The sequence below is a fragment of the Pleurodeles waltl genome, chromosome 6 (genome assembly GCF_031143425.1).
Source record: "Pleurodeles waltl isolate 20211129_DDA chromosome 6, aPleWal1.hap1.20221129, whole genome shotgun sequence".
Classification (NCBI taxonomy): domain Eukaryota; kingdom Metazoa; phylum Chordata; class Amphibia; order Caudata; family Salamandridae; genus Pleurodeles; species Pleurodeles waltl.
The window spans coordinates 1,407,548,291-1,407,575,919 of NC_090445.1; the positions used below are offsets into that span (position 1 = coordinate 1,407,548,291).

General features: G+C 42.4%; 1 protein-coding gene across 1 annotated transcript in view; it reads left to right on the plus strand.

Annotated features, from left to right (window-relative positions):
* LOC138300898 (protein-arginine deiminase type-3-like) overlaps positions 1-27,629 on the plus strand; it is a 624,978-nt gene that overhangs the window by 213,208 nt on the left and 384,141 nt on the right. Inside the window, exon 2 of the mRNA XM_069240758.1 lies at positions 9,507-9,684. Coding sequence (XP_069096859.1) covers positions 9,507-9,684 — 178 coding nt within the window. The remainder of the gene's footprint in view (positions 1-9,506; positions 9,685-27,629) is intronic.

Sequence of the window (27,629 nt, forward strand, 5' to 3'; positions counted from 1 at the left end):
TTCTACAGGATTCCCTTTGAATTGTTTGACTTTTCCTGACTCCCCGCCTTGGGTGGTCCTAGATGGCTGCATGAACAAGACTGGTGGCAAGTCCATTGTGTAAGAGCAGAGCCTTTTCTGTTGCAAGGGGGTCTGTGTCCAGCACTGCCCCTTATTTCTGCCAGTAGATGGCCCATCCAGGTACACATATTCCCTCTATTGTGCAGCTGTATGGGAGGAATAAACCATGTCAAACTGCCAACTACACCCAGTCATGTGACCTAGGACAGGCTGCAGGCACCAAATAGCTAGGGCAGGAAAATGCTAAGTTTCTAAAAGTACAGTAGGTGAAGGTGCCTACAAGGGAGTTATGTGGCAAAAAGAATTAAATACTTAAATTGTTCAGTGATAGCTTAGAGTGCCATTGTAACTTAATTTGTTGTAGTCAGTTAGAGAAAAGATTGAGGCATTAAAAAAATCACATAAACAGGTGTATAAGCGTTAACATGTTATATTGAAATTAAAAATCTAAGAAATAAATGAGTCAAAAATAAAGACTATTGCATACTACATTGACAATGTGTTTGTCTATAACAGAGTATAATCCTGGAGAAGTATTTGGCAATGTACTGATCGCGCGGTCTCTTAATTCAACACAAGAATGTCCATCACAGCATTGAAATAAGTTCATTGGAGTGATGAGAGTGGTCTAAAGGAGATATTGGTTGTACGTCAATGTTTCAGTCTAAGGCGGTATGTGCCCATGAGACTGTTGGCACGTCGGTCCTTAATAAGTAAACTTACAAGGGGGCACGTATAGGTCTATGAACCTTTTGATTCGTATAGGCTGTTCTTACCATAGCTTCGACACAGAATCAAAAATCAATGCACAACAATTAATAACCATTAGCCAAATCAATAATAATCAATCGAGTCAGTAAATTTTCACTCACCATGACTCTTCAGCAATGAATGACCACACCTTTAGGTATAAATTTAATAAGTTTATTCCTTATTCGTTAACAATAATAAGTCATGAATTTTAATCATCAACTCTAATCAAAAAAATTCCAATAACACTTGTTAATCAGTAAGTCGCAAAAGACGTAATCTAATCAAAGCTTGAATCGAAAGACATTCTAAGACATCAACACAAGACATTAATAAAACCCAATTCAGTAAAACTGACATCCATCAAGTTCAGCAAGACAGTCCATCAGCCATTTGTCCCTGTATTTTGTCAGTCGCCACATGAGTAACCTCAGCTAACACCAGTTAGCATCAGCATGTGGGGCTTCATGCAAAACAATTTAGAAAACAAATTTGTAAAACATCTACCTAAGAAAAGTATTAAGTCAGCGCAGTTGGTACCTAGAAAGGAAAGGCATAAAAATTCAATTCTGTCATTGTCATATCTACCTATCCATGGTATGGGTCAGCAAGCAGAATCAGTCTTCGTCCTCAGGTCATCAGTCGATCAGCAAAACATCCAGCTCTCAAAAAGTATGAGCCCAATGACAGAATCTCGAATCTCCGAAACTCGAATCTCCTCTTCGCAGTTCACAACGGGGTAAGATCGTGCGTTATTATTCTACCCAATAATGTCCCTTTACCAAATCTATGAATTAAAATATTTCACCGTTCACATGTCGTTGATTGGTCTGCTCTACAATGTTATCATCATCCGGCTCGTCGGTTATCAACTTTGTTACATCTTTGTCTCCAGTCAGTGTCTTCATTGTTCGCATCCTGGGACAGAATCCTTTGCACATTTTACACACAAATCGTTACTTTGCGAGTGACCTCATCTCCTGTCCGTCTGTTCCCATAGAAGGCTTCTGCTAAGCATTTTATTAAAGCAATGAGCATTTCATAGTTAGTTCATTCTGTCAGTATTTTGTATTAAACGTTAAGACATACAGCTTTTGCATGAGGCCTGGCAAACTAGGCCAAGACACTCGCTAAGTTAAGGCCTACAATTAATTAAGCAATAACATAATTCATATCCTTTAGAATGACTTATTACTACATTAATCTAATAAATTTTCAATATTTCATATGGATTAATCATTATTTAGTACTTTTCGTGAACACTAGTGGCCAATCTCTGAGGTCACATTTTCAAATGTGCACATTACTTTTCTACGTTTTTCATTTTTCTAAAAAAGTCATTATTCAAAATACGTAAACATTCATTACTAATTTCTAATTAAGACATCTGAGTTAGCAAGACCATCTTCAAGGCTGTGTTGTTTGTGTGTAGCTATAAAGAGGGCCCCATTCTAAACAATTAGAAAATGAAAGCCATAATACATCACACACAATTGTCTGTATATGGCAAAATACACCAATAGTGAATATAGCAGAGAGGAATAGAGCACTGCTCTAATGTTGGTCGAAGTGAAAAATAAGACCATTACCTCATTAAAAAAGACTGGATAAAACCAGCTTGCACTTAGGAGAAAATTATTTGAGAGACAAACGTGTGGTGTCCAGATAGATGGCTTTAAGTGAGATGTCACAACCTTCCCTCATGAGTGATTAAAAAGTTCATGCCAACAACAGCCCTTTGACAGAGTCAGAATTGACTATGAGATCACAGAAGCTCGCCGGTGAAGGGTTAGTAGAAAATGAGGGCACCCAGAAGTTTTGCTGTGCTCTGACATCAATGAAAAACTTACCTGTGTTTTTGAGACTGTAAGGGTCCTCATAAGTATGAGTGTCTTAGCAGGAAAAATCTAGAACCATCACATAGATAAAGCTATGTGGGATAAAAAATGTAAGTCACAAAGGAACTCATTATGAACCACAATTTGAAGGTGGAACCACCGAATGTGGTAAACTCACTCTATGTGAGCTATGGGGTTTGTAAGTGGCCATGCAGATAGCGTGGAGAGTGTTCAGTGCTTCCTTGAGTTCAATAAAGAGTTGTGTATGATGGCTGTAACACCTGTTATACAGATTGCAGCTTATACAAGTGTCAGTCACATCCATTTGTCAATTACAAGATTGGGATTCTGAAATTTAAAGAGGCAACACGTTATACCTATGTGCGATGGGGTGTTGCACCAAGTAAATATCCTAGAGACTTACTAATGAAATTTACTTGCTGTAGCCCCAGAAGGGGATTGGTTATTTGTAAGAAACCTGTGGCAACAAAAATAAAGGCACATCAATGTTACAAATGTACCGGTATACCCTTGTGGGGAAAGAACCGTCCATAGTGGTTCTTATAAGGTAGACTCACTTTCTGTAGACCACAACACTATGTAGTGGTCATGAAGAAAGCATGGAGTGTCCAGTGCCTCCCTGAGTTCAATGAAGAGATATGCATGATAGTGGTTACACATGTGATGCAGAATTAGGTCACATATGGGTCGCACCAGCCAACCAAATGTGAATTAGTTATTCTGAAATATTAAAAAGCGACAAGTTACTTGAACTTGGGGACGCGTAGGACACGCTTCATGCTTTCTGCATTGCCTCATCATCGACGCGCCTGACACCTGCACTCGAACGCTATCGCATCTCAAAACCAACGCATTACCACTGCTGCACGGGGGAAATCACTGTATCTCCTCAACAGCATAGTTCGGAACTATCACAACACTCCTGCACTATAATTCAAAGGGTCCCTGTAGCCAGCCCGCTGTCCATCGTGGTCAGCCTGAACTTTTGACTTTGTCTAAGTCCGGCTCGACCAGATAGCCCGGGTTGGGTTTTGCTTTTTGATTCTAAGCACTTTTCTACAGTTTATTCTTCAAAAATTCGTAATTCAAGTTCTACATATTGGATATTTGCCATTTCGGTCTTGTTTTACTTATTAAATTAAGTCCTAATTTTCTAACCATGTGTGATATCTTTTTGTGTAGTGTTTTCACGATTTTACTGTTTGAAGTGTTGCACCAATACTTTACTCACAGCCCCTTCAGTTAAGCCTAACTGCTCTGTGCCTAGCTACTGGAACATGAGCACAGGTTAATTTATGGGGGGTTTATGATTTACCCTGACTAGGATTGTGGTTCCTGCTTGATCAGGGGGCATACCTCTGTCAACCAGAAACCCAAAGTAAAGTGTTCAGCTTTACTGGGGACTAATACATAAATTAAATGTGCTAATCAGGTGTAAGCCAATTTTACCATGTTTAGACGAAAGAGATAGCTCCGGCTCTCTTTTGCTTTTTGCCACTAAGTGCTTTTGTACAGTGTATTCTTCAAAAATGCCTAACTAGAGTTCTACTTAATGTATTTTTATCATTTTGGTCTTGTTTTATTTATTAAATGAAGTTCTATTGTTCTAACAATGCGTGGTATCTTTTTGTGTGATGTTTCCACAGTTTTACCATTTGAAGTGTTGCACCAATACTTTACACACAGCCTCTTAGGTTAAGCCTGACTGCTCTGTGCCTAGCTACTGGAGCGTGAGCACAGGTTAATTTAGAGTGCAATTGCGACTTACCCTGACTAGGACAGTGGTTCCTGCTTGATCAGGGGGCAAACCTTTGTCATCCAGAATCCCAAAGTAAAGCATACAGCTTTACTAGGGACTAATAATAAAGTAAATGTGCCTATCAGGTGCAGCTAATTTTATCATGTTTAGAGGAGTGAGTTCAAGCACTTTAGCACTGGCTAGAAGTGGTAAAGTGTACACAGTCCTATGACCAATTAAAACAAATTCAGTAAAGATAGGCAGCATGAAGGCAAAACGTTTGGGGGTGACCCTGCAGAGATGGCCAACAGCAACACTTACCACATTGAACACTCGCTGCTTTGACAGCACCCAACACCCTACTCTCCTATTCTCAAACAGACTTGCAACCACACTGAGAGAACATCACATGGCATGCATGTTCCTCAATTCCCATTCAGTTACCAAACACACCACAGAGATCTGGGACCTGCTGCACAATAACGTCCCTGATCTACCTTTCCACCATGAAGTCTACATTGGCACCTAACATAGCTGCAACACCCCGCTTTTCTACAAGACTGCAAGGCAAGACAGACTTCAGAAGCCCAGAGGTGGAATCGGCATCATCCACAAGAACACCATCAGCTGCACCATATTCATGCACACTTCTCTCCCCAACATGGAACACCTGTCTTCTAAACTCCATGTCATCACTAACTTTACCCAAAGCAGCACTCTCATTTACAGACCACCAGGGACACGCACCAATTTTACTGGCATCATCACAGACTTTGTTGTACCACTCACCCTTGATGCTAGCAACTACGTTCTACTTGGAGACCTGAACTTCCATCTGGAAAACCACGCTAACCAAATCTCAAGAGCACTTATTGAAGACCTTGGATGCCTGGGCCTCACCCAACGAGTAAAGTGACCTACCCCTATGGAAGGACTGTATTTTCACCAACTTCAACAACATCCAACACCGGTTCCCTGGACTGACTACACCCTCATCAAGTTCAGCATCCCTCTTCCGGTTCAGCGCACATGCACTGCGCCCAGACAGAGCCCTTTGAAACTGCAAAAGCAATCACTGACAAAGACTTGTGGATGCATTGTTTATCCTTCGATGTTGTTGGCCCTTTGGACCCAGAAAGAAGTCATCAACAATATTTCAACAACACCCCAAACAATTAGACCCCATGACCAAAGTGGCCATGGAAGGAAAACTCCAATCAAAATAAAGTTAAATGATTTAATACAAACACAAGCTCAAAGTCATGTAGACAATGCGCAGAACCAAGTCACAATGATACATAATCACCAAGGGTTGCCCAAGACATTAAAATAGGTTCAGACGAACTAACATTCATAAAACAAAACATTCAAGAAGAAGAATTTTTAAAGTCAATAAGATTGTCTGTGACAGAGATATCACATGATACTCAGAATTTACAATCAGCAGTCATTTCAAATTTAGCAGAGTCAATAATCTTTGGCTGGGCACAGGTCAACCCTACAGCTAACCAAAGCAGGGAAATACATGTGTGGGGAGAAACACATGAGGGAAAAATACAAAAAGGACAAAACTAATTTGGAAAATATAATCTTGACTACAGAATACTGACTAAATTTGGCAAAAGATAGATAAAAAAGAAAGATATCAGAAGCTCAGATACGAGTCTTCTGAGAGGGCAAAATAAAGCATTACTCACTCTAAAAAGGACATTTCAGGGGTAAAGACAAATGGCAGAGAGGATGATACCTCTCCAAGGGATACAATATTCAGGGAATCTTCATCAGCAAAGCATCAAGATCAGCAAGCATCAGAACAACCTCTGCAAGCTGCAAAGGTCTGCTCAGGACTGCTCAGGAAAATTCTGCAGACTGACCATAGTTAAAATGTCCATTGATATTTCAATTTACAAGAAATGTTCTTATTTGCCAAAGATGTCAGTTCATGTTACATTGAATAGGCATCATTCAATTGTAATTCATCACCAGGCTCCAAGTTGCAACAGTTCGACAATTTCCCAAGTCTGACATGGAAATATCTCTTTTCAGTGTGACTCCGAGCAGGTTTGAAACAAATGTATATGATCTCAGACCAGGTTCCTGCACAATAATGTTTCCAAGGACAAATGGGTACATCTCTCCACGTTTAAGTAATAAACGTGTTACAAAAGGACTTTGCTTCTCATGGGAATTAAATCTGAAAGAAGACTTCACATTATGAAAAAATAATTCAACTCTTTTACATAACTGCAAAATGCAAACTCTGTAGCCACACTAATGCTAACACAAGGAAAATATAAAATGGATTTAATTAATACATTTTAGTAGCCCACATATAATATGCAAGCGTATAAATTCATCGTTAATAATATTTGATCAGTATGAGTAATATATTTCGTATAAACAGAAAAACCTGTTACTGCATTTCATCAAATTAGTGCATTTCTTTAACCTGCCCATATTTTAAAGTTAATATTCTTTCATAAATCACAAGAAATTCAATATTGTTTCTATATGCACTGTTAGTTTAGAGTCTAATTTACATTTTAACATCAGTTTTAATCTTCTAACATGATTTAATTCTGAAGGTACCTGTGGAACTTTGAAATACAAGCAATTGCACATTTAAAATGTGTACCAGTGCAACTTCCTACATTAGCTTTTGACTCTTTACTTTCAAAAACTACAATTTTTCACAGTCTGATGCCTTCTTTGACACAAGGGATCAGTCTGGAACTCACACCAACCTTGATACAGCGACAGCCTCCCAAAAGCCATCAAAAATGTAAAAAATTAGATCTCCTGCACTATCTATCTTGTTCCTCTCAAACGCATCAATAAAACAAGATCCAGACCCCAGGCCAGTTGATACCCTGAGATACTCAGACTGATGAAACACTATTGCAAACAACTGTAGCCAGGAACACATTGAAATCTGCCCCAAGAGCCTAGAACCAAATGATCCAGAGCACCAAACATGCTGCTCTGGCTGACCGCATCAATGCCAGCACCAACAAACGCAAAGAAATATTTTAATTCTGAAAGATTTCACTTCACCATTGACCGATTCCAACTCAATCTCCTCTTTGCACGACCTCTGCAACAGTCTCTCTCAATTCTTCAGTAACAAAATCACCATCATCTAGTGAACTTCAGCCCATGTCCAGTATTGACAGACCTTGCCAAACACCTCCTAATCCTATCCAAAGGACCAATGCAAACAATATGGCCTATCATCACCCCAGACAAAATTGCTGCCACCATGACGTTAATCCACTCAGGGGCTGCAAAGGTTGTCTGCTCCCACAACATCTGTTCCAGAGGACTGCAACCCATCAGCGCAGTCTTCACAACCATTCTGAACACCTTCACTTCTTCAGTGACCTTGTTAGATGCTTGAAAACATGCAACTGTCCTCCCATTGATGAAGAAACCTACTGCGGACCCTTCAATGCTTGTCAACTACAGACCGATCTCCCTGTGACCATTTCCAGCCAAGCTCTTAGAAAAAATCATTAACACACATCTCACAGAGTACCTCAACAGCCACCTGTTCCTTGACACCACTGATTCTGGTTTCAGAACCAACCACTGCACAGAAACTGCCCTTATCGCTACAACGGATGACCTCTGCATGACTCGGAACAGCAGAGACAAGTCGGCCCTCATCCTCCTAGACCTCGCCATAGCATTTGACAGTCTCCCACCCCATACCCATCCAATGTCTACACAACATTGGAATCTATGGACATGCACTGCAGTGGATCTGCTCCTTCCATACTAGAAGGACCCAGTCAGTCAGCCTGGCACAGTATGCCTTAGATGACCATGACCGCATCTGGGGAGCTCTGCAAGGAACGCATTCATATCCCTCTAGCCAGCATCATCTGCTCCCACATCATCAACACCCTCTCCTACACCACTGACCCAGAACTCATTACCAGGATCAAATTCAATGCTCGCATGACTGAAATTGCCCACTGGATGAAGACCAACTCTCTGAAGCTAACACAACCCAACAAGATTGAAATCATGATCTTTGGAAGAGCCTATCACTGTGGGACTCCACCTGGTGGCCAACAGAGCTAGGAATGACACCCACCACCCACTCCAAGGACCTCAGAATCATCATTGACCACAAACTCGACATGATCTTTCAAGTCAGTGCTGGCACATGCCTCATGCTTCCATACCCTGGAGATGCTGAGGAAGATGTTCAAACGGCTCCCAATCAGCACACGGAAAAGTGTCACTCGCACCCTGAGTACAAGCAAGCTGGACTACAGGAACAGCCACTATGAAGGAATCAACGAAAAAGTCACCAGAAAGCTGTTGACCATTCAGAACTCAGTAGCCAGAATCACTCTTAACCTCACCCGCCACAATCACATGATGCTATATGAAAGAGTTCCCTGGCTCCCTATTCACAAACAAGCACAATTTAAACTCCTCACCCTCATTTTCAAGGTACTACATAACACTGGGCCCGCATACCTCAACAATCGCTTCGGCTTTCGCAAACCCTTCAAACACCTCTACTAGTCCGGGCTCCTAGTTGCACAATGTCATGCATATGGAAACTAGATCCCGTGGTCAATCCTTCTCCTACATCATTTCTAAAGCATGGAATGACCTGCCAGTACCCAAAAGACCTTCTCTTCCTCACTTCTTGAATTCCCAAAGAAGCTGAAGACCTGGCTATTTGAAAAGTCCTACTAGGCCCTAACTGTGGCTAGACTCACACTGGCTCATTGACAGGATACCCTCCAGGATGATACTGCGCCCCACAAATCTGCATAACATAACACTTTCCAGCACCCCCTTGTCCCGCCCATATTTTCTCCTGAAGCGGTGACTTACATGTGTGGATATCTCTGCCACATTTGCGGAGATACCTGCATAGAAAAGATTGAAGAGGTCTCTTTCTGAAGGTTTGTTAATAGCGTTTTGTAATATGTAAGTAGTCCTACTATAGTACGACTTTACGTACTACAAAATACAGTTTGTAAATAGACCCCAGTCTTTGTAAATGGTTGCTAATGGTTGCTAAACTATTTGGTAAACTCTGCAGGATCATTGTATGACTGAGTTCTTTATTTCAGGTCAATCCCACCTGGTGCAGACTCGTTCACAGTTCACGCTTCCCCTGGAGTTCATGTTAGCATTATCTACAACCCTGAGAAAATGAGGCCAGGGCTGAGCGGCAGCTGGCCACTGAACAAAGGGGCGGAAATCATGGTGTCCACAGTGGTACCAAGTGACCACCTGAACGATAATAAGGTGAGTACATGTACTCAATGTCGTCTAGTTGACTTGTACTTGTGATACCAGGGCACACTATTTAAAGTACTTGGCAGCTGTAAAAGGCACACAGGTGCTTCAGGATAAATAACTCTGTGTTGTCTTACCGTATAATACACAGTAGGAGTCCAAGAGCACTACACTTTCATAGTAATAATTATGGTGATTTATGTGTTATCGCAACAGAGATGACTCCTTGACAATGTGGGGACCAATGTACTTAAAAGGACAACTAGTCATCCACATGTCTTTTCTCTACACATATTAGCCTTACAGGAACTAATGTTTAAGTGTTGGTGCTTTTGTTTACCCTTCATTTGCCCAAGATAACAAGTAATGTCCGCCCAACAGTTGTGCATTATAGTGTTTTGGCCCAATGATTTATATATGTCTACACAGTAATTGTGATTTATATTGTGTGGCCCAAAAATATATATGTATAATATTTAGGAATCTCTTTTTGATATAACCTTATGTGAAGTCTCTTTTGTGGTGTATTTATTGTCTCACTGGTGCGAGTGGGTTGCACAAATGCTTTACACAAGGCCTCTAGGGATAAACCTGACTGAACTGCGTCAAGCTACCAGGGGGGTGAGCATGGGTTATCCTTGGTGTGTAACTTACTTGCCCTGACTAGAGCGGTGGGTTCTGCCTTGCTGAGGTGCATACCCAGCCAGGAAGAAACCCCATTTCTAACACCTCACTCACACTTATAATGCATAAAACAGGAGGTAACCTTGGTAATAATTGAAACAAACCCAATTACATCGGACTCCTTCCCAGTAGAGTCCCAAATACACATGCAGTGGAGTTTCATTATATAATGAAACATTAGATCCAAAACAGTACAAAGCTTTCTTCGTAGCAACTGAAAAGTAAACTACAAATTAATAATTTGATGAAAACATTTGATCTTGAACTGTTGAGAGTTACCTTAAATCCCTTCAATTGTGTTGACCTGACCCAGTATGTAAACTCCACTTCCCTTGATTTGCTACATGTTTGGCACTCAGGCTGCTCACCAAGAATTTCTGAAGGGGTCAGCTTTTCCTTCCCTTCCGCCTGGCAATGTTTCCCAGCACCAACTTCAGTGAGCTCCTCCTTACCATATGTTAGCACTTCACCCATCCATTACCTTATTCACATCATACTGTAACATCCTCCTCTAGCTCCTCAACACTCTTTCACCCAGTCTTTCTGCTTCATGATACCCTTACTTGCATAAAGATACTCTGCTCAGTGCGGAGGTCACTGTATTGCAGACAAAATATGAACCTGCAGCAATATTGACACAACTATATTGTAAAGCTAAGTAGATGTGGAGATAAGATTAGTAAATATACACTTCAGTGTATATATACTTACCTTGTAGTGATAGTTGATAATTTGGAGCAGATGCTGTTACAGGCTGATATTCTAAAAGTCAATGTTTTGAGAACGAACCCTCTTCTCAAAATATACATTTTTCATCACTATATTTCACAGAGTTGAAACATACATCCAAAGTTTGCATTAGGTCGCTACACTGCATCTATTTGATAAGCATTTGTTTCCTGTGTAATCCTGAACCTGCCTCCAACATCATGAAAGTACTTTCTTTTGACACCCGAAGTGATGTGATGCTTTTTCTTCTCCTGCACTCTTGTAACTCTAAGATTTCTTGAACCTCTGAGGTAAAATGTCAATTATGAGTGTGCCCCTTCATCAGTTCAAATGGCAGAAAACAACTGTCTGAATTAAAAGTAGTATAATATAACTGAGAGCCCTAATCACCACTCCCTAGACTTTCTGGAAAACATTCTCTACCCAGTTGGATAGAGTACACACATTAAAAAGCGATCCTTCCCAAGGCAAAATATTTCGTAAGAATCAAAATAGGCCTCACGATTTTCTGAGAATATCTGTGACTCACACACGTTTACTACTAACTCAACTTGCACGTTTATTGTCATCCAGTAAACTGTTCTCTAACTCTCCTCTTTGTTTTACAAATTCCAAGATAAGCTTCAAGACCTTAGGCTATTGCTAGCCTCCTCATTGTTAATGTGGGTTCTGTAGTTCTCTCCTCAATACGAAGCCACTTGTCATAGATGCATTTTTTCCTCCATTTCCAGATTGTCCTCATCTTGCTGGTAAACCCGATTCTAAGACCAAGTCACCAAAATGACTATAGTCACCGAACGAAGCTCAGATTATGCAAGTCATTACCCGCTATTTCAGATGACAATCATCCTCTATAATATATATTATTCACGTTAGACCGTAGAATTTGATGTGTAATGTTATTTCTGAGGCTGGGAGAGCTTGTGTGATTTGTGTCATGGAGGGATCTAAGATTTAAGATATGCACCTTACATTTGCCTGACAGTCTCAGCAGCGTGTCATCGATGTTTAATCTCGTTATATTTTAGATTCAATTTAACAAGAGGAGAGGCAATGAATAACTTTATAATGTTTCCACCAAATGAACATGTATATCCTAATGAATTTAATTTTTTTACAACTATTTTAAGCTTGTTTTGATGTAAGAACGTATGCAATAACGATTTTATGATGTGATTAAAATAACATTGGCTTACATTGTTGATCCCAGTAGGGGGGCTAAGTCAATAAAGCTTTCAATCATTCATTCATTCATGCAGGTAAACTGGACTTCTAGGCCATCCTTGAATACTTATTTCTGGACCCTTCCTAAATCTCTAGAACGTTTACAGTTCTGAGTTATTGCTCGACAGAAACCTCCAATCATGCCCTACCATTCATACGTCTCTGCATCATTTAGTGTAAATGGCATGTGTAATAAAATATTTGGTCATAAATGTGTTTGCCTTGACATATATTCAACATTTTAGGCGTACTCCAACAAGCACAGACATCCTTGCTACTTGGGCAAAGGCTGTCTGCATCCCCATTGTTGTCAGCAACACTGTCAAGTATTTGTGATTTCTGTTTTTTTCATTGAAGAAAATTATCATCAGCATAGATGAATATATTTCTTATAAGGAAATAAGAACAATAAAATCAAACATTTTGTGGGGAACAGACAGAGAAAACAACAAGGATGCAGGAAGCGTCACACCAAAACAAATCATATATAGCCCAAGAACAGACATTATATTAACGACCCAAAGTCTTGACCAGCCAGAGTCCGCCCCATCCCAGTCCTTCCTGGATCCTATACCCTTAGCCTGGTACTACAGACGTTATTATCTAAAATAGACATTTCCAGAGAGCAGGTATTAAGAAATTCATACCACCATACCATGAGACCAGGAGCCTCTCTTAATAGTCAGTATTGTGGCAGATCAAGTCTGGCAAGAGAAATAGAAAGAAAGTAGATCCCTGCAATATTGTGTGGAGTAAAGGGCGAGTGCCTCAACACAATTAACTGTGGATCCCATGCAACATCAACATGGGGGATCCCATTAAGTTTCCCAAAGATATAGACCGAGTAATTACGTAAAGCTGGGCATGCTGCAAAGATATAGACTGCATTGCACCATCAGTCTCACACCGAAAGCATTCCTCATCTTGTCTAAGCTTCATGATGTATGAACTGTGGGGCGTGAAATAAAAATCACCAAACATTTATTATGATAGGCCTTATCTTGGAAAATATTAAAGACACTGCGTGAGAGAATTACTAAGCATCATATCATCAACAGTCACTCCGGTCCCGAGATACCTGCTTTATTTGTCTGCCCTTATCTAAAAAAGATTGTCATTCCACTCTAGTTCTGCTGAAAGAATTAGCTTAAATACCAAGCTGAATTTCCTCTTCTGAGGGCCTCTCATTACAAAATCTAAAAGACTACTTTAAGAGCAACAGTTATCTTCCTTATTGATAGTTGCTAAGAAATTTCTAATTTGTAAATATCTAAAGAAGCCCCTACGGGTAATGGAGAACCGTTGCTGCAGGATCTTGTAAGACAGAAGTACACCACCCCAAAACATTTGTCTCAAGGTGTAAAGTTTAGGCTCCTCCCAGTGCTCAAGGAATCTGTGGTGGATACACAGAGGTAGATTAGGGTTATAATCGAAATATGTATATTGATTGATTGAAGAGAGTACTGTCTAGAAATACTTTTTTAAGATAGGCCCAGACTAGGTAAAACACCCTCAGGGTCTTGATCGTGGTCCTCTTGAAGTACACAGTATCAATCATATTGATGCGAGGGGAGGCAATAGAATCTACAAATGTAGATAATCCTGGCATATGTCCCAGAACCCATGTCTTCCTGTTAAGAACCAAGTTGAGTTGTGAAAGAAAAGCAGCAAAGTAATTAAGCCGTAATGTGGGGAGGGAGACTCCACCTTTATCTAGGTGTAAAATCTGTATGCTACACCGTATATTCAATGATATACTCAATTTGTAAGGTCAGTTTTACCCACAAGTAAGTAGCCGAATGCACTCACCTCTTAGCTTGAACGGAAGATATCACATTTGACAGGACCTGTGTTTTATCAAAATTCAGCTTGTATCTTGAGACTAAGCCAAATTCCTGTGCAACTGGCTTCACTGCCAAAAGAGCAGTGAACTGAGAAGTAGTTAAAACAGCCACATCATCCGCATAAGTTAGGGCTTTTACTTCAAGCTGATGTAAGCAGAGAGAATGAATATCCTCAGACTATTTAAGAGCTTGGATTTAAGGCTCAATATATATTGCAAAGAGATGAGGCCAAAGGGGCAGCCAAGCCGAATGCTTCAGAAAATTTCAATAGGGTCTGAAAGGGTAACAGCACAGAGAACCCTAGTCTTCAAACCAACATACAATTGACAAACCTGCAATATAAATTGATAGACAAATGCTGAGGCACCCATGACTTCCCAGGGAAATGGCCAGGAAGCCTTTTCGGCATCTAACATGGTCACCCTCATCTGCAGAGGCTACCTCCAAAGCAGTGATAGCAGTATTGGCATGAGAAGATGTATCACGTCAGAGTATAAATCCATGATGATTTAAATTAACCATACAAGTGATCACCACAGCTAGCTGAATTACCCAGAACTCAGGTGTAAATTTTGGAGTCAGTATTAATTAGAGAGATTGGGTTATAAGAGACACATTGCATAGGGTCCTTCCCTTTTTTGAGAAAGATAACAATATTATTCTCCCCCACGATACTGGGACCTGACCCAGTGAGTTAAAAGAATTAAAGAGGGCACAAAGACCCAGTGCAAAGAAATGGGAAAAAGCGGCATAAAATTCTAAACTGAGACTGAGCCCTCCTTGGTGCAGAAATTTGTTCCAGGCATGAAACCTTGCCCTTAGCTAATGAGTTGTTTCAATTTTAAGCAGTATTATAGGGTCTTCCAATCTTGCCCGCTGAGCTTCTCTCAGTTTGCGATGAAAATACTCCACTACAAATTGATCCACCACCTCTATAGAAGCAGAACAATCCTCCTAGTAGAGGTTTTGATAAAATAGCCGAAATACTTCCCTAGTAAATGCTGGATTTATAGCATGTCCACCCTTATCATTAATGATCCGCTAAATGATGTAAACTCTCCTTGACCCTAAAAGAGTGTTTTTTACCCATCTATTTATTAATTTCAAAGCTTAGCACCTGCCTAGTCTGACACCTTTTAATCCCCCAGGTTAATACACTTTTCCTGAGGGATGCTTGCAGGGTAGCTAGCTGCTCAGACAAAAATAACATCATCTGCCCATCTTGGGCAATTATACTACACACCAAACTAAACTCAATACAACTAAGAGCCAAGCACATTGGGATCTTCTTGGTGCTGGATACCCTCCATCGTAGAGCAGAAAACTTCAATGCAAAAGGCCGTGAGCACATCCCAACTGAAAATAGTGGTGTGCGACCCAGCAATAGCCTCAAAATAGTCCCTAAAATACAAATCCATTGAGTGGATATATTTGTCTTGAAGGAGCCGTCCCCGCTCAAAGGTCTAGCCCTTTGACCCAAGAGATTGAGAAGGCTCACCCCCTTAAATGAATAAAGATAAGGAATTGTGGCCTGATATTATTCTTGGATGGATTTGAATCTTCAAATGCGTCAAGAAAGAATGACTTACTAAAAACATATCAATCTTCAATAAGGATTTATGGGGAGCCCACTTACTGTACAATTTCACCAAATATCAACATAGAAGGCCATAAGTGCCTAGGAGGCCATAAGTTGTTTCAACGCATCCCAAAGATGTTGCCTTCTTGAGTTACCCAAATTCAAATTTGACTACCCCAGGTACATAGGCTCTATCCGAGGGCATAATGTCACAATAAAGTTCCCACAGATAATCTAAGGCTCAGGCCAAAGATAAAGTTCGGGCAATATACATACAAAAATCATTGGATGATCCTCTTTCAGGCCGTAGACCACACATATAGTGAAACAAATGCCTTTCTTCCAATCTGTTGCTATGAGCCATTTTTCTGCTCGTATCAGCTTTCTGCCTCAGCATAACCCATTTATTATCCCAGACAAGCAGAGGGACGCTCCTCTGGGCTGAAGTAAAGGAAGAAGTACATAAACTCCATAACCCACCTCTTCTAACAATTATGTTTGTTCGCAGAAAAGGTGTGTCTCCTCAAGACATACAATTTGTGCTCTCAGAGATCGCAGTTCTTTTCTATATCTTACACTCATGGGGGGCCTTGATACCATTGATATGCCACAAGAGAATATGCAGATGCTGGCCAAGACCCAAACCATAACTATCCATTGTGGTAGCATGTCCTTACCAGGTCGCTTCCTTTAAGAGCACCACAGCCCTGCAAACAATTACTCTAAACTTAATCCAGTTTTTTCTCCATTTTGTCTCCAATTTATAACCCTAAACCTTTTGCCACTCTCAAACAAGAAACAAGCACACCCATCAATGCTGGAATCAAAGACCCTCCCACGCCCAACCCCACCCCTCTCCTCTCAACTAGGAAATCTTCCTACCCCCATATCTATTGTAAGAAAAAAAGGGTCATCATCCACAAAACTCAACCAGCTAGATAGCTTGAGTTCAGGAGTAAGCGCGGAGACTGAGCCCTCCCTGGTGCAGAAAACACTAAAAGAAGGAAGAGACCTACATGACCATTTCAGAGCAGATACTCTGGAATAAAGCAATACCCCCCCCATTGTGTTACACCGGTGAGAGCAAAATTGTACACCAAACTAGCAAACAACATCCACAAATGCAATAAATATACATGAAGCAGATGTCTGCCAGTTAAATTAGGTGAAAACAACAAGTGCAAAAAAATAATTTCACAGATTACCACTTGCTAAACAGCTCGGAAACCTTTGTCCCATCATAACAGAAATACAATTGCCCATCATATTTAATCCGCAGTGCAGCTGACTCCATCAGAGAAAATGTTGCCACACAATTCCTGTAGAGCAGAGATAAGCTACGGGAGATGCCACTGCTGCACCACCATTTGTTGACAAAAGTCAGATTGTACAAAAATTCAACCCCACAGGCTCTGATCTGTGATCTTTGGTGGGCTACTCAATAGAGCTTCTGTCGCAGTATGAAGTTGCCCACATAGATAAGGATGGTACAAAGATGCCCGGCGAACCTGTCCTTGCTAGGCAGCTGGATTAGGAAGCGATGTGCCCTTTGTATCATGCTATCCATGTCCCAGTCACTTAGAGCATGAAAGGATTCTCTAAAAAGACAAACATCATATTCTCTGGCATCATCGCTGTCTGACCCTTCAGGGATGTCTAAGACTCTAAGATTGTTCCTCCAGGATCTAGAGTCTATGAGTCAAAAGACCGCTGGTGCTATTCCAACTTTCCCGCTGGGCCCGCGGGCGCTACCCAAGGTAGCGCCTGCCGGCCCAGCGGGAAAGAGGCCTGCAACACTGAAGCCGGCTCCGAATGGAGCCGGCGGTGTTGCAGGTGTGCGACGGGTGCAGTTGCACCCGTCGCGCTTTTCACTGTCTGCATAGCAGACAGTGAAAAGCAGGCTGGGGCCCTGTTAGGGGGCCCCTGCACTGCCCCTGCCAGTGGCATGGGCAGTGCAGGGGCCCCCAGGGGCCCCTAGACACCCGTTCCCGGCATCCTGCTCCTGGCGGTAAAAACCACCAGAAACAGGCTGGCGGGAAGGGGGTCAGAATGCAGCGCCGCCATGGCGGATTCGCCCAGCCGGGGGAAATCCGGCGGGAAACCGCCGGACCCGGTTTTCTGACCGCGGCGGCAGAATAGGCAGGGAAGCACCGCCAGCCTGTTGGCGGTGCTTCCTTCGTAGACCACCAGGGTCGGAATGAGGACCTATATCTTCTACATTAGAAAAGAGACTAGCTAACTGGAGTTCGTTCTGGAGAATAGAAGACCGATTTGCACCCACTGCGGTTTAAAGGTGAGCCTGGAACTCCTCAACCTTGCCCAGACAAGTGTGAATGATGTCCATATTCCTTGACAGCTATCTGAAGACTACCTGAGTCTTCAAATGAGCTGGTTTCAATGTGAGAGAATCTTTCCTGTACTCCTCCCCATGCTGCAAAAGAAGACTGTAAATAGCAAACAACATAGGGGCATCACCATCTGTAAATGCCACTGACTGAGGTACTGGGTTTTTCAGAACCGGTACTGATCCGGTAACCCAGTGGTGCCAGGGTACACCCAAAGACCTCGGGTACTTTCCTGATTCAGACCACAGAAACTCAGAGTCTTCTAGGTGAAGTCAAAGATCGAATTTATTGGCTGCAACCAAGTAACAAGCGTCCTAGAAGTACAACAGCACGGTTTGTATGTTCTCAGGAGACTGTGTGTCAATGCAAAGTCAGGTTTCCTTATATACAGTTTTTTAAGCTTCAGGCAAACATTCTTGACATTTTGGTTGGTCATTCACATGTTTTCACTACAAAGGAAAAAACAGTGTCATGATGAAACCTCATATTTCATGTCATCCAACCCATAATAAATTACCCGGCAAGGCCTAGTATTTTACATCAGATAAGTGTGGACCCCCAATAAAAACGGGCACCTCCCCCTCGTAAAGTAAGAAGAAGAAAAGAGCAGGTGCAGGTGTGAGCAAGATTAGGCAGGGTGTGTGAGCGATAATAAGGGTTTTATGGCATGGTGTGCCTTGATGCTATCTGATTCGGCCACTGGGAGAGGGACTGACCAAACAGGTTTGGCCTGAGGCAATGGTTCCAGCTTGCCCAGGTCAGAGAAAAGTCAATCAAGGTGTACGTGTCCTTGGAATCAAATCTGACTGTATTATAAGCCTATGTGAGCGCAACTTTTAAAAATGGCTGCCGTGTATAAAATGGGAGCTACGAGTGCAGGACGAAAATGGCGATTTCGAGGTGAAAACGCTGCTGGAATTGAGCGAAAATGCTCATGCTTAGTGTACTAGTCATTATCGGTCTTTTGATACTAAAATCGTACTGCTGTGGCAAAGTAAATTCCATGGGTCCAGAATTTTTAGAACCACAAACCATCCTTTTGCCCTTACATAGGCAATAAACCTATTCTCATGCTAATCTGAGTCCAGGTCTATGTTTCTAAAGTCGTTAAGATGTTGTTGTAACATCATCCTAGTATTTAGCTCATCTCTTGGTGCAGGTTTCCTTATGCATGATGTAACACAGAGGCCACATATCGCAGGAGCACACTGCACGCATAGACAGAACAGGAAAAGAATGGCCAAGATCATCCCAATGACCATCAGTATCTTCCATCCCCATGCTGATATCAGTTCCCAGAACCATCCCATTAATGACCAATCTCCTCTATCTAAATGAATAGATTCGGAAATTCTATGCAGTTTGGAGATGGCCTGGTATACTGTTGGAGCGTTATCTGGGACAAAAACACAGTAACTCGATTGGATCAATGTACATACTCCACCCCGGTCTGCAAGTATGACATCTAATGCGACCCTGTTCTGAAGGGTCATAAGACGATCTGACTGGAGCTCAGCAGTCAAGTTACCAAGGGCACGAGCGGTTTCAGCCACGGTGGATTCAACCACTCTTATCAATTGCCTTATGCTCCTGCTGTCACCTATTTGTCCCCAGAACGGCAGAAAACCCTTGACGAAGTCCCCAAATTCTTGTCCTGCAGTGTCTTCTTCACTGAAGACGCCTCTAACTATCCTTGTCTTGTGGTAATCTGCCGCTGCTGTGTAGGTAGGGGGCAACAGGAACGAAACGAAGCATGTGCCCGAAAAGTCAGGGGGCAACCATGTAAAGGCTCTATCATGGCAGATGAAATAGGTACCCTTAGCTGCCAAGAGCGGAGGGGAGGTCTGAGATGCGAAGACATATGTCTCAGTGCAGACGCTTTCCCCTAGCTGAGCTCTGGGATTCTTGCCAGTACCTTGCAGACACAGGTGACCCTGATGGGGTACAACCCAAATCAGGGAAGATATCTTAGCTTGCTGTTTCTCACTCATTGTGGCTTCATATCCGGTCATGTTCCATCCTATATATGCTATTGTCTCATCTCTGGGGATAGTCTCGTAGAAGATATTGTCCTTCATCATGTCTATGATACCTTTAACAAAAGCATTTTTCTTAGGGTTGTCTTCCGCAAAACGTAGGGGGTAGTGTGCATAGATGAATATCGTTCTGAATGCCCACACGGGACCATTGTGGCTGAAAGGCAGGATCAGATAAGGGATACCTTTATCTGCTGTGTGAGGCATAAGGCCACACACCCAAGAGTTAGTTGTATTTATCACTAGTTGGTGTTGGTGCAAAAGCTGGATGAAGGAGTTATTAATGAACTCTAGTCTCCTAGCAGATTCATGTTTAGGGAGGAGTTGAAAAGAATGTGGGGAAACAGTGGAAGGAGGAGGTGTAGACGAGGTAGTGGGTGCCAATATCACGTTAAAACAGAATAAAACATATCCTATAAAAAACATAAGTATACTAAATAACATAAAAATGCACAGCAGCAAAAACCGTTTCCTGGTTATCGTTTCACATATTCTCTTCTTGAAACTCAGTCTTTCAACATGTTCTCCATTTTGGAAAGATTCCATCCTCTAACCGTTGCCGTTCGTGGCGGTTGGTTTACTTCACTTAGGAGTGTTCTGAATGTTCCAGGCCGCCCTAGAACAAATCAGACCTGTAGACCTTGTGTCCACAGGTTACCCCCCTAAGTCTTTTCAGCCACGATCCTACAGCTGAACCCGGATGGAGGTTCGAAAAACACAAAAAAAAAAAAAGTCATTAAAAAATAATTTTCCATATTGGAGAACTTTGCTAAAGGGAAGAAAAGTAAACTGTTTTATTCGTCCTTTATTCTTGGTCGTAGATTATAACGGTTAGTCCCAGGTATCGTGTGGTCCTGAAAAAGGAGTTCAGGTTCTGTAGTGTCCAATCGAACTGACGGTGATACTGCTGATTGTAAAATGTCATCACTTTCTTTCTCAGTGAGTGTTCCTTTTATTCGTGCATCACTGAAAGGCAGAAAACGTGGCACGGTTTCAGTCTCTGAGTCGGCGACACCTTCCTGGACCCACCGGTCATATGGCAGAGGTAGGGGTACCCTTTTGCAATGGGTCCCATGGATCCAGTGTTTCTTCCCTTCCACTCGAACAGCTGATCTTGTGGAGAGAAGAACGAGGTGCGGTCCGGTCCACCTGGGCTGCTCGTTTTTGGTTCGCTGAAAGTTCTTTATTAAAACCCAGGATCCAGGCTCAATGGGATGACCTGGAGATTCAGAGACCAGAGGCAGGGTGTCGTGGACCTGTTGATGTAAAACACGAAATTTAGCCGTCAATTCATACAGATAGTCAAGCAAAACAGGATGCTCTATCTCGCTAAACTTCTTGGGCCTGGGCACTCCCCATATATTGGCCGGGCGGCCAAAGACTATTTCATAAGGACTAAGTTTCACTCGTGAATGCACAGTCATTCTGGTTGATAGGAGTGCTAGGGGTAGAGCGTCAGGCCATTTAAGACCAGAGCTCGCTTGTATCTTGGCCAATTTTAGCTTTAGAGTGCCATTATAGCACTCCACTAATCCAGCTGATTGGGGGTGATTTGCAGCGTGAAATTTTTGGTTTATGCCTAGCCCTTCGCATACTTTCTTCATCACTTGACCCACAAATTCACTTCCATTGTCACTCCAGATCATTCTCGGCATTCCGAATCTAGGGAAGAACTTTTTCACAAGGGCTTTGGCTGTGGATAGCGCAGTATTGTCTTTTAAGGGATAGGCTTCCACCCATCTTGAAAAGGCACAAACAACAACGAGTACGTATTTTAAGTTGTTGCACCTCTCCATGTGGATGAAATCTAGATGCAAAACCAACCTCAAACGGATACGTAGGAGGGGCAAAATGACCAGCTGGAGTTGGGGTTCCTCTACCAGGGTTGTGTTTCAGGCATACCATGCAATTTTTAAACACATTTTCTGCGCACTTGGGAATTCCTGCATTTTGCCATACTGGGGCCAACAACTTACAAATCCCTTTCACACTGATGTGAGCCATTCCATGAGCCATTGTAACTACTGCAAGCACATACGCATCGGGTAGCAACCATCTTTGATGTTCTGACAACTCGACCCAACAACCATTCGCATCCAATTTACCCGTACTTTCTCTCCACACACTCAATTCTCTCTCTGTGGCTTCAGCTTGAATCGATTTCACGCTTTCTATCGTGTCTTCACACATTCCAACATCACCAATCCATCTTGCAGGGCCCGCGACATACATTCGGCTCATCACATTCCTTGCCGTTTCTTTTGCGACCTCGTCAGCAAATGCATTCCCACGACCAACATCATCAGTCACCTTTTTATGTGCGCTACACTTCACAATCGCAACTTGCAACGGTAAAGTAAGTGAATCAAGGAGCTCATTTACCAACTGACCATGCTGTATTTTAGTTCCATGCGAGGTCAGGAACCCACGTTCCTTCCACAAACGCCCAAAACTATGGGCCACACCAAACGCATATTGGCTATCGGTATAGATAGTCACTTTCATTCCTTTTGATACTGTACATGCTCTTGTTAGGGCTATTAACTAAGCTGCTTGGGCTGAATTGTGTGGGATACGTGCAGCTTCAACAATCGTACACAAAGTTGTCACAGCATACGCCACAGTCGTGTCACCATTCGTGAGCTTAAAGCATGAACCATCCACCCACAAAGTACCATCACTCTTTGCAAGGGGAGTGTCCAGAAGGTCTATTCTCCCTTTCGTTTCTTCTTCTGTTCTATGGAGACAATCATGTTGTTCAGAAGTATCTAACTCCGTCACAATTGGCAATAACGTAGCTGGGTTAAGTGTAGTGCATCTTTTTATATGTACATGGCTTGCTAACAATGTCAACTCGTAACCTGACAATCGAGCACTAGTTAAATGCTGTGTCTTGGTTCTGTTTAACAACGTGTCCACTGCATGTGGAACCATTACGATTAATGTGTTATTCATCACTAAACCAGCAGACTGTCGGATAGAAACAGCAGTTGCCGCTGCCGCTCTTAAGCAGCTTGGTAGTGCCTTAGCTACTGGGTCTAAGGTTGAAGAGAAATAGGCGCATGGACGCTCCCTGTCTCCAAACTGTTGTGTCAAAACTGCTAACGCACAACCTTCTTTCTCATGGACATACAATGTAAAAGGCTTGCTGTAGTTGGGGGTACCCAACACAGGAGCTGAACATAATGCATCACGTAATTCGACAAAACTTTTCTGACAATCTTCAGACCATGGGACGGGATTTGGTGTATCTTTACAAGTTAATGCCACCAAGGGTTTGGCTATTAACGAAAAATTAGGTATCCATTGTCTGCAATATGATGTTATACCCAAGAAAGCACGCATTTCTCTCTGTGTTCTTGGCACACTCATTGCTGCAACAGCCCTGATTCTCTCTGGGGTCAGTTGCCTTCCCTCCTTCGAAAAGAGATGACCTAAATAGGTCACTTCTTTTTGACAATACTGTAACTTTGAAAGGGACACTTTGTGGTGTAAATCAGACAAATGACGCAATAATGACAATGTTGCTTCTTTGCAGATCTCCTTAGTATCTGCAGCAACTAGCAAATCATCGACATATTGAATGAGAGTGGCGCCATCAGGTAACATAAGAGTGTCAAGTTGTGCTTTCAAAGCCTGACTATAGATAGATGGACTTTCACAATAGCCTTGAGGAGCTCTCTTAAATCTGAAGCTTTGTCCTCCCAAATTGAAGCCAAAAATGTCCCTGCTCTCTTCTGCAATAGGGATGCTGAAGAAAGCATTTTTCAGGTCTATCACTGAAAACCAAGTGGCTGTGGCTGGAATCATTGTCAACAATGCAGTGATATCGGGGACGACTGGAAACTGTGGCACAACTATTTTATTCACCTCTCTAAGATCAATTACAAACCTATAAACATGTGGCTGAGTAGGGTCAGTATGCTTCAAGACAGGCAAAACAGGACTATTGCAAACGTTGCCTCTTGTCTCTTCAATTACATCCTTCTCAATCAGATCACAAATAATTGCTAACAACGCTTTTTCCCCTTCACTACAGATCTTGTATTGGGGAATACGTTGCATTTTAACATTGGCTTTTAATGTTATCACATATGGCTGAATTTCCAAAAGACCTACATCATTAGGTCCAGTAGCCCAAAGAGTATTAGGAAGAGACGAAAATTCTGGTGGAAATCTGTCCTTTGACAAATACATTGGTGAAACCACTTTCTTACCCAATGTGAGTTGCACTCCAGAAGGAGAGCAATACAATGTTGCATACAATCTCTTTAACAGATCTAATCCTAACAAGTTCTCGCCACAACCTGTCGTCAAAATAAGGGGTGTTTCAAATTTACAAGGTCCAACAGAAAGAGATATAGGGTTAGAAATCGGATTTCTAACTGGGGCGCTGGAAAACCCTACTGATACATTTGTTTCGCCAGACAAAGGTGCGCCAGGGAGTTTTGAGTGCATAATAGAACTCTTGGTAGCACCAGTATCCAACAGAAAAGGTTCTGACACACCTGATGCAATCACCTTAACATAAGGCCCACTCTGATCTACTGGAACTGAAACAACTCCCTCTCTTTGTCTATGGCTATATTAGCAATCATTACTGTCCAAATGCTCATCCTCTGTATAGTAATCATCAGTATAGTACTGAGCCGTCCTACCAGATGCATTAACCTGTTGATCAAATCTGTTCATTGAGTTTTGAGGGAGAATGGGCACGCGCTCTGGGGAACATTCCTCTAGGTGCTTGTGGAACACCTCGACCTCTTAAACCAGAAGTACCATTTGCGCGCTGTAGCAAAGCAGAGCAACTATACTTGAAATGACCCTCTTTCTGCAATATGAACACTGATTGGGACCTACTGGGACCTACTGGGATACGTGGTTGAGCATACTCGGCTCTTTGCGAGTTTCTCTGAAACGGTTGGGGCTGATAGTTATTCTGATAGTTGTTCTGATAGTTACTCTGTGCACCACTATTTTGACCACCACGTGGCGGGTACGCTTGTTGTAACAGAACCTTTGTTTTCAATTCTTTAGTTTTCTTCTCTACTCTATCTCTCTCATCTTTATCTCTATTTTCGTAGTACTGTGCAGTAGCCAATATCTGCGCTGAAGAGGAAACTGCCCAAGAACTTTCTGAATCTTTTAACTTTTTACACAACTCAGGAAGCAGATTATGCACAAATTTATCGACGAACAAATGTTGACCACCTTCCGTGCTCATATCTTGACCACTGTGGTCCACAAACGTTTCTTCAAACCTGGTGAAGAAATCTGATACCGTTTCTTCTTTCTTTTGCTTACATGCAGACAATTTATCCCAGTTTACACGCATCGCAGGCATTATAGTTTTCATGTAATCAATAATCCTACCAGGAAGCTCTGTCACTAAAGGCTCAGGTTTAGCACCACCAATTTGTCGGGCATCTGCAGCAGCAATATTAGCCCATGTGTCACCTAACTCTTGAGCATGGTCTGTATGGCAAATCTTTCCCCATAAAGGCTGTGGAACAACATTCCCAAACAACATATCTATGTCAGCTAAATTCATAATGCAAGACCCCGCAGTCTGTGACAATTCCTTGTAATACCCTGTAGGATTCTTACGGGGATCAGGCAATGTCTGCTTAAGGGCTAAAACTTCAGCTCGCTTCCATGGAACGTGTACCCATACACGCTGGAAATGAGGCAGGACAGGTGAATAAGCATTTGGGTCCCCTTCCCTCCATTGTGGGGGAACTTCTCTCATGGGGTACTGTTTCCTTTTCTTTTTAGCAGAAGAATCATATTCAAACAATAACCTGTAAACACCTTCAGTCCTAAACATAACATCGCAACTGCTTTCTCGACATCTGAACCCACAATCAAACCTGTCGCAAAATCGAACCATACACGACACAACTTAGGCGGATTGGGCTCCAAACCATTTTCCTCTAACTCCTCAGAAAGAAAAGTACACATTTTCTCAAAAACGTATCTCTGTTTCGGTTCTTCCCACTGATGGAAGACATCCATAACAGACTCTAGTTCATATCTCGCTGGTTCAGTAACCCATTTATGCGCCAAATAATTCAGTGTCTCTTTCTCCCTACCATCAGGCAATTGGCTACGCAATTGTTTACGCTCTGAAACTGGGGTCGTAGCTAATGACCCAAAGAGAGGGGATAAAAGACTAGTCATAGTGTTTGTCATTCTCTGACGGATAGAGGGAGAGGTTGACAAATGAACAGGAGGAAAAACAGAATGAGACAAGGCAGAGACAGAAGCAGTGTCAGAAACAATACCAGGAGTGGTAGTCGCTATAGTAGTCAAAGTTGTAAGAAGTAAAGGCAGAGCAGATGTCAAAGCCGGTGGCCCTTGAGGAGGCTGCACCGGAGGAATAGGAACCAACTGAAGAATAGCTGGTGGGTGCTGTGGAGGAGCAGGAGGCAATGCAACCACTGGTTGTGCAACTAGAGGTTGCGGAGGTGCCGTGGCATTCTGCGCATAGGGTGGTGGCGAACTTAGCAAATGCGACATTAGGGGATCTTTTTCAGAGTCTTTTGCTGCATCTTGCTGAAGAGGCGGCAAAACTGGATAGCATTTATCTACTGTCATTTTATGTCGCCTATGCAACTGCTCATTCAACTGTTCTACTTCGTTATCTTTAAACTGTATAGCAGCTTGCATAATCGAAATACCTTTTTTTCTCTTATTTTTCTTAGCTAATTTAATTTCCTTTTGATTGGCTTCCTTACGCCATAAGCGGAAAGAATCAAACATTGCCGGCCGGGCTTTCTTCTTAAAAAGTCTAACTTCAAGGTTATCTAAGATTTCTGTGTCAAAGCTACCATTTTGGGGCCATTTTAAAACACCATCTTTTCTGGTGTAACGGATCCATACTTCATTATATGTGATGGGGCCTACTCCGTGCTTCACATATAGTTCATAGGTTGGAGTTCCAATCGGAGGAACCGGACATGAGTCCTCCAACCGGGAGTCCCTTTTACAACCAAGACAAAACAAATTTCCAAGTCTGCTAAGACCAGGCATCTTCGCTCACTAGTCTAGCTTCAAACTTCAAAGGATTATCGTTTACGATAGTCTCGTGAATACACGAGTCCTTCGGCTTTGGTACTTGCAAGTTCCAAATCAAAGTGATCCCGAAGGGATACCAAACCAAATGTCCAACTAAGGACCAAACCAAGTGTCCAACTAAGGACTGGGAGACGCTCCACTTATACTTAACTGAAAATATCGATGACGTCACCAGAAGACTCGTCTTATCGTTTCGCTCTACCAAACATCAAGGGTCCAAATCAGGGCGATAGCCAGGGCAGCAGTCCTTCGTAGCCGTCGGGAAGCGGGGAACCTTGCAGCAAAGACTTTCGGACCACGTCGACATGCAGGGGTCGATGAAGTGGCGGCCTTCCTCCAGAATTTTCACACGAAGCTCCTCACGGACCTCAGGCTTGGACCGGTACCGCTGGTATCGCCCCACGTTGGGCGCCAACTGAGGTACTGGGTTTTTCAG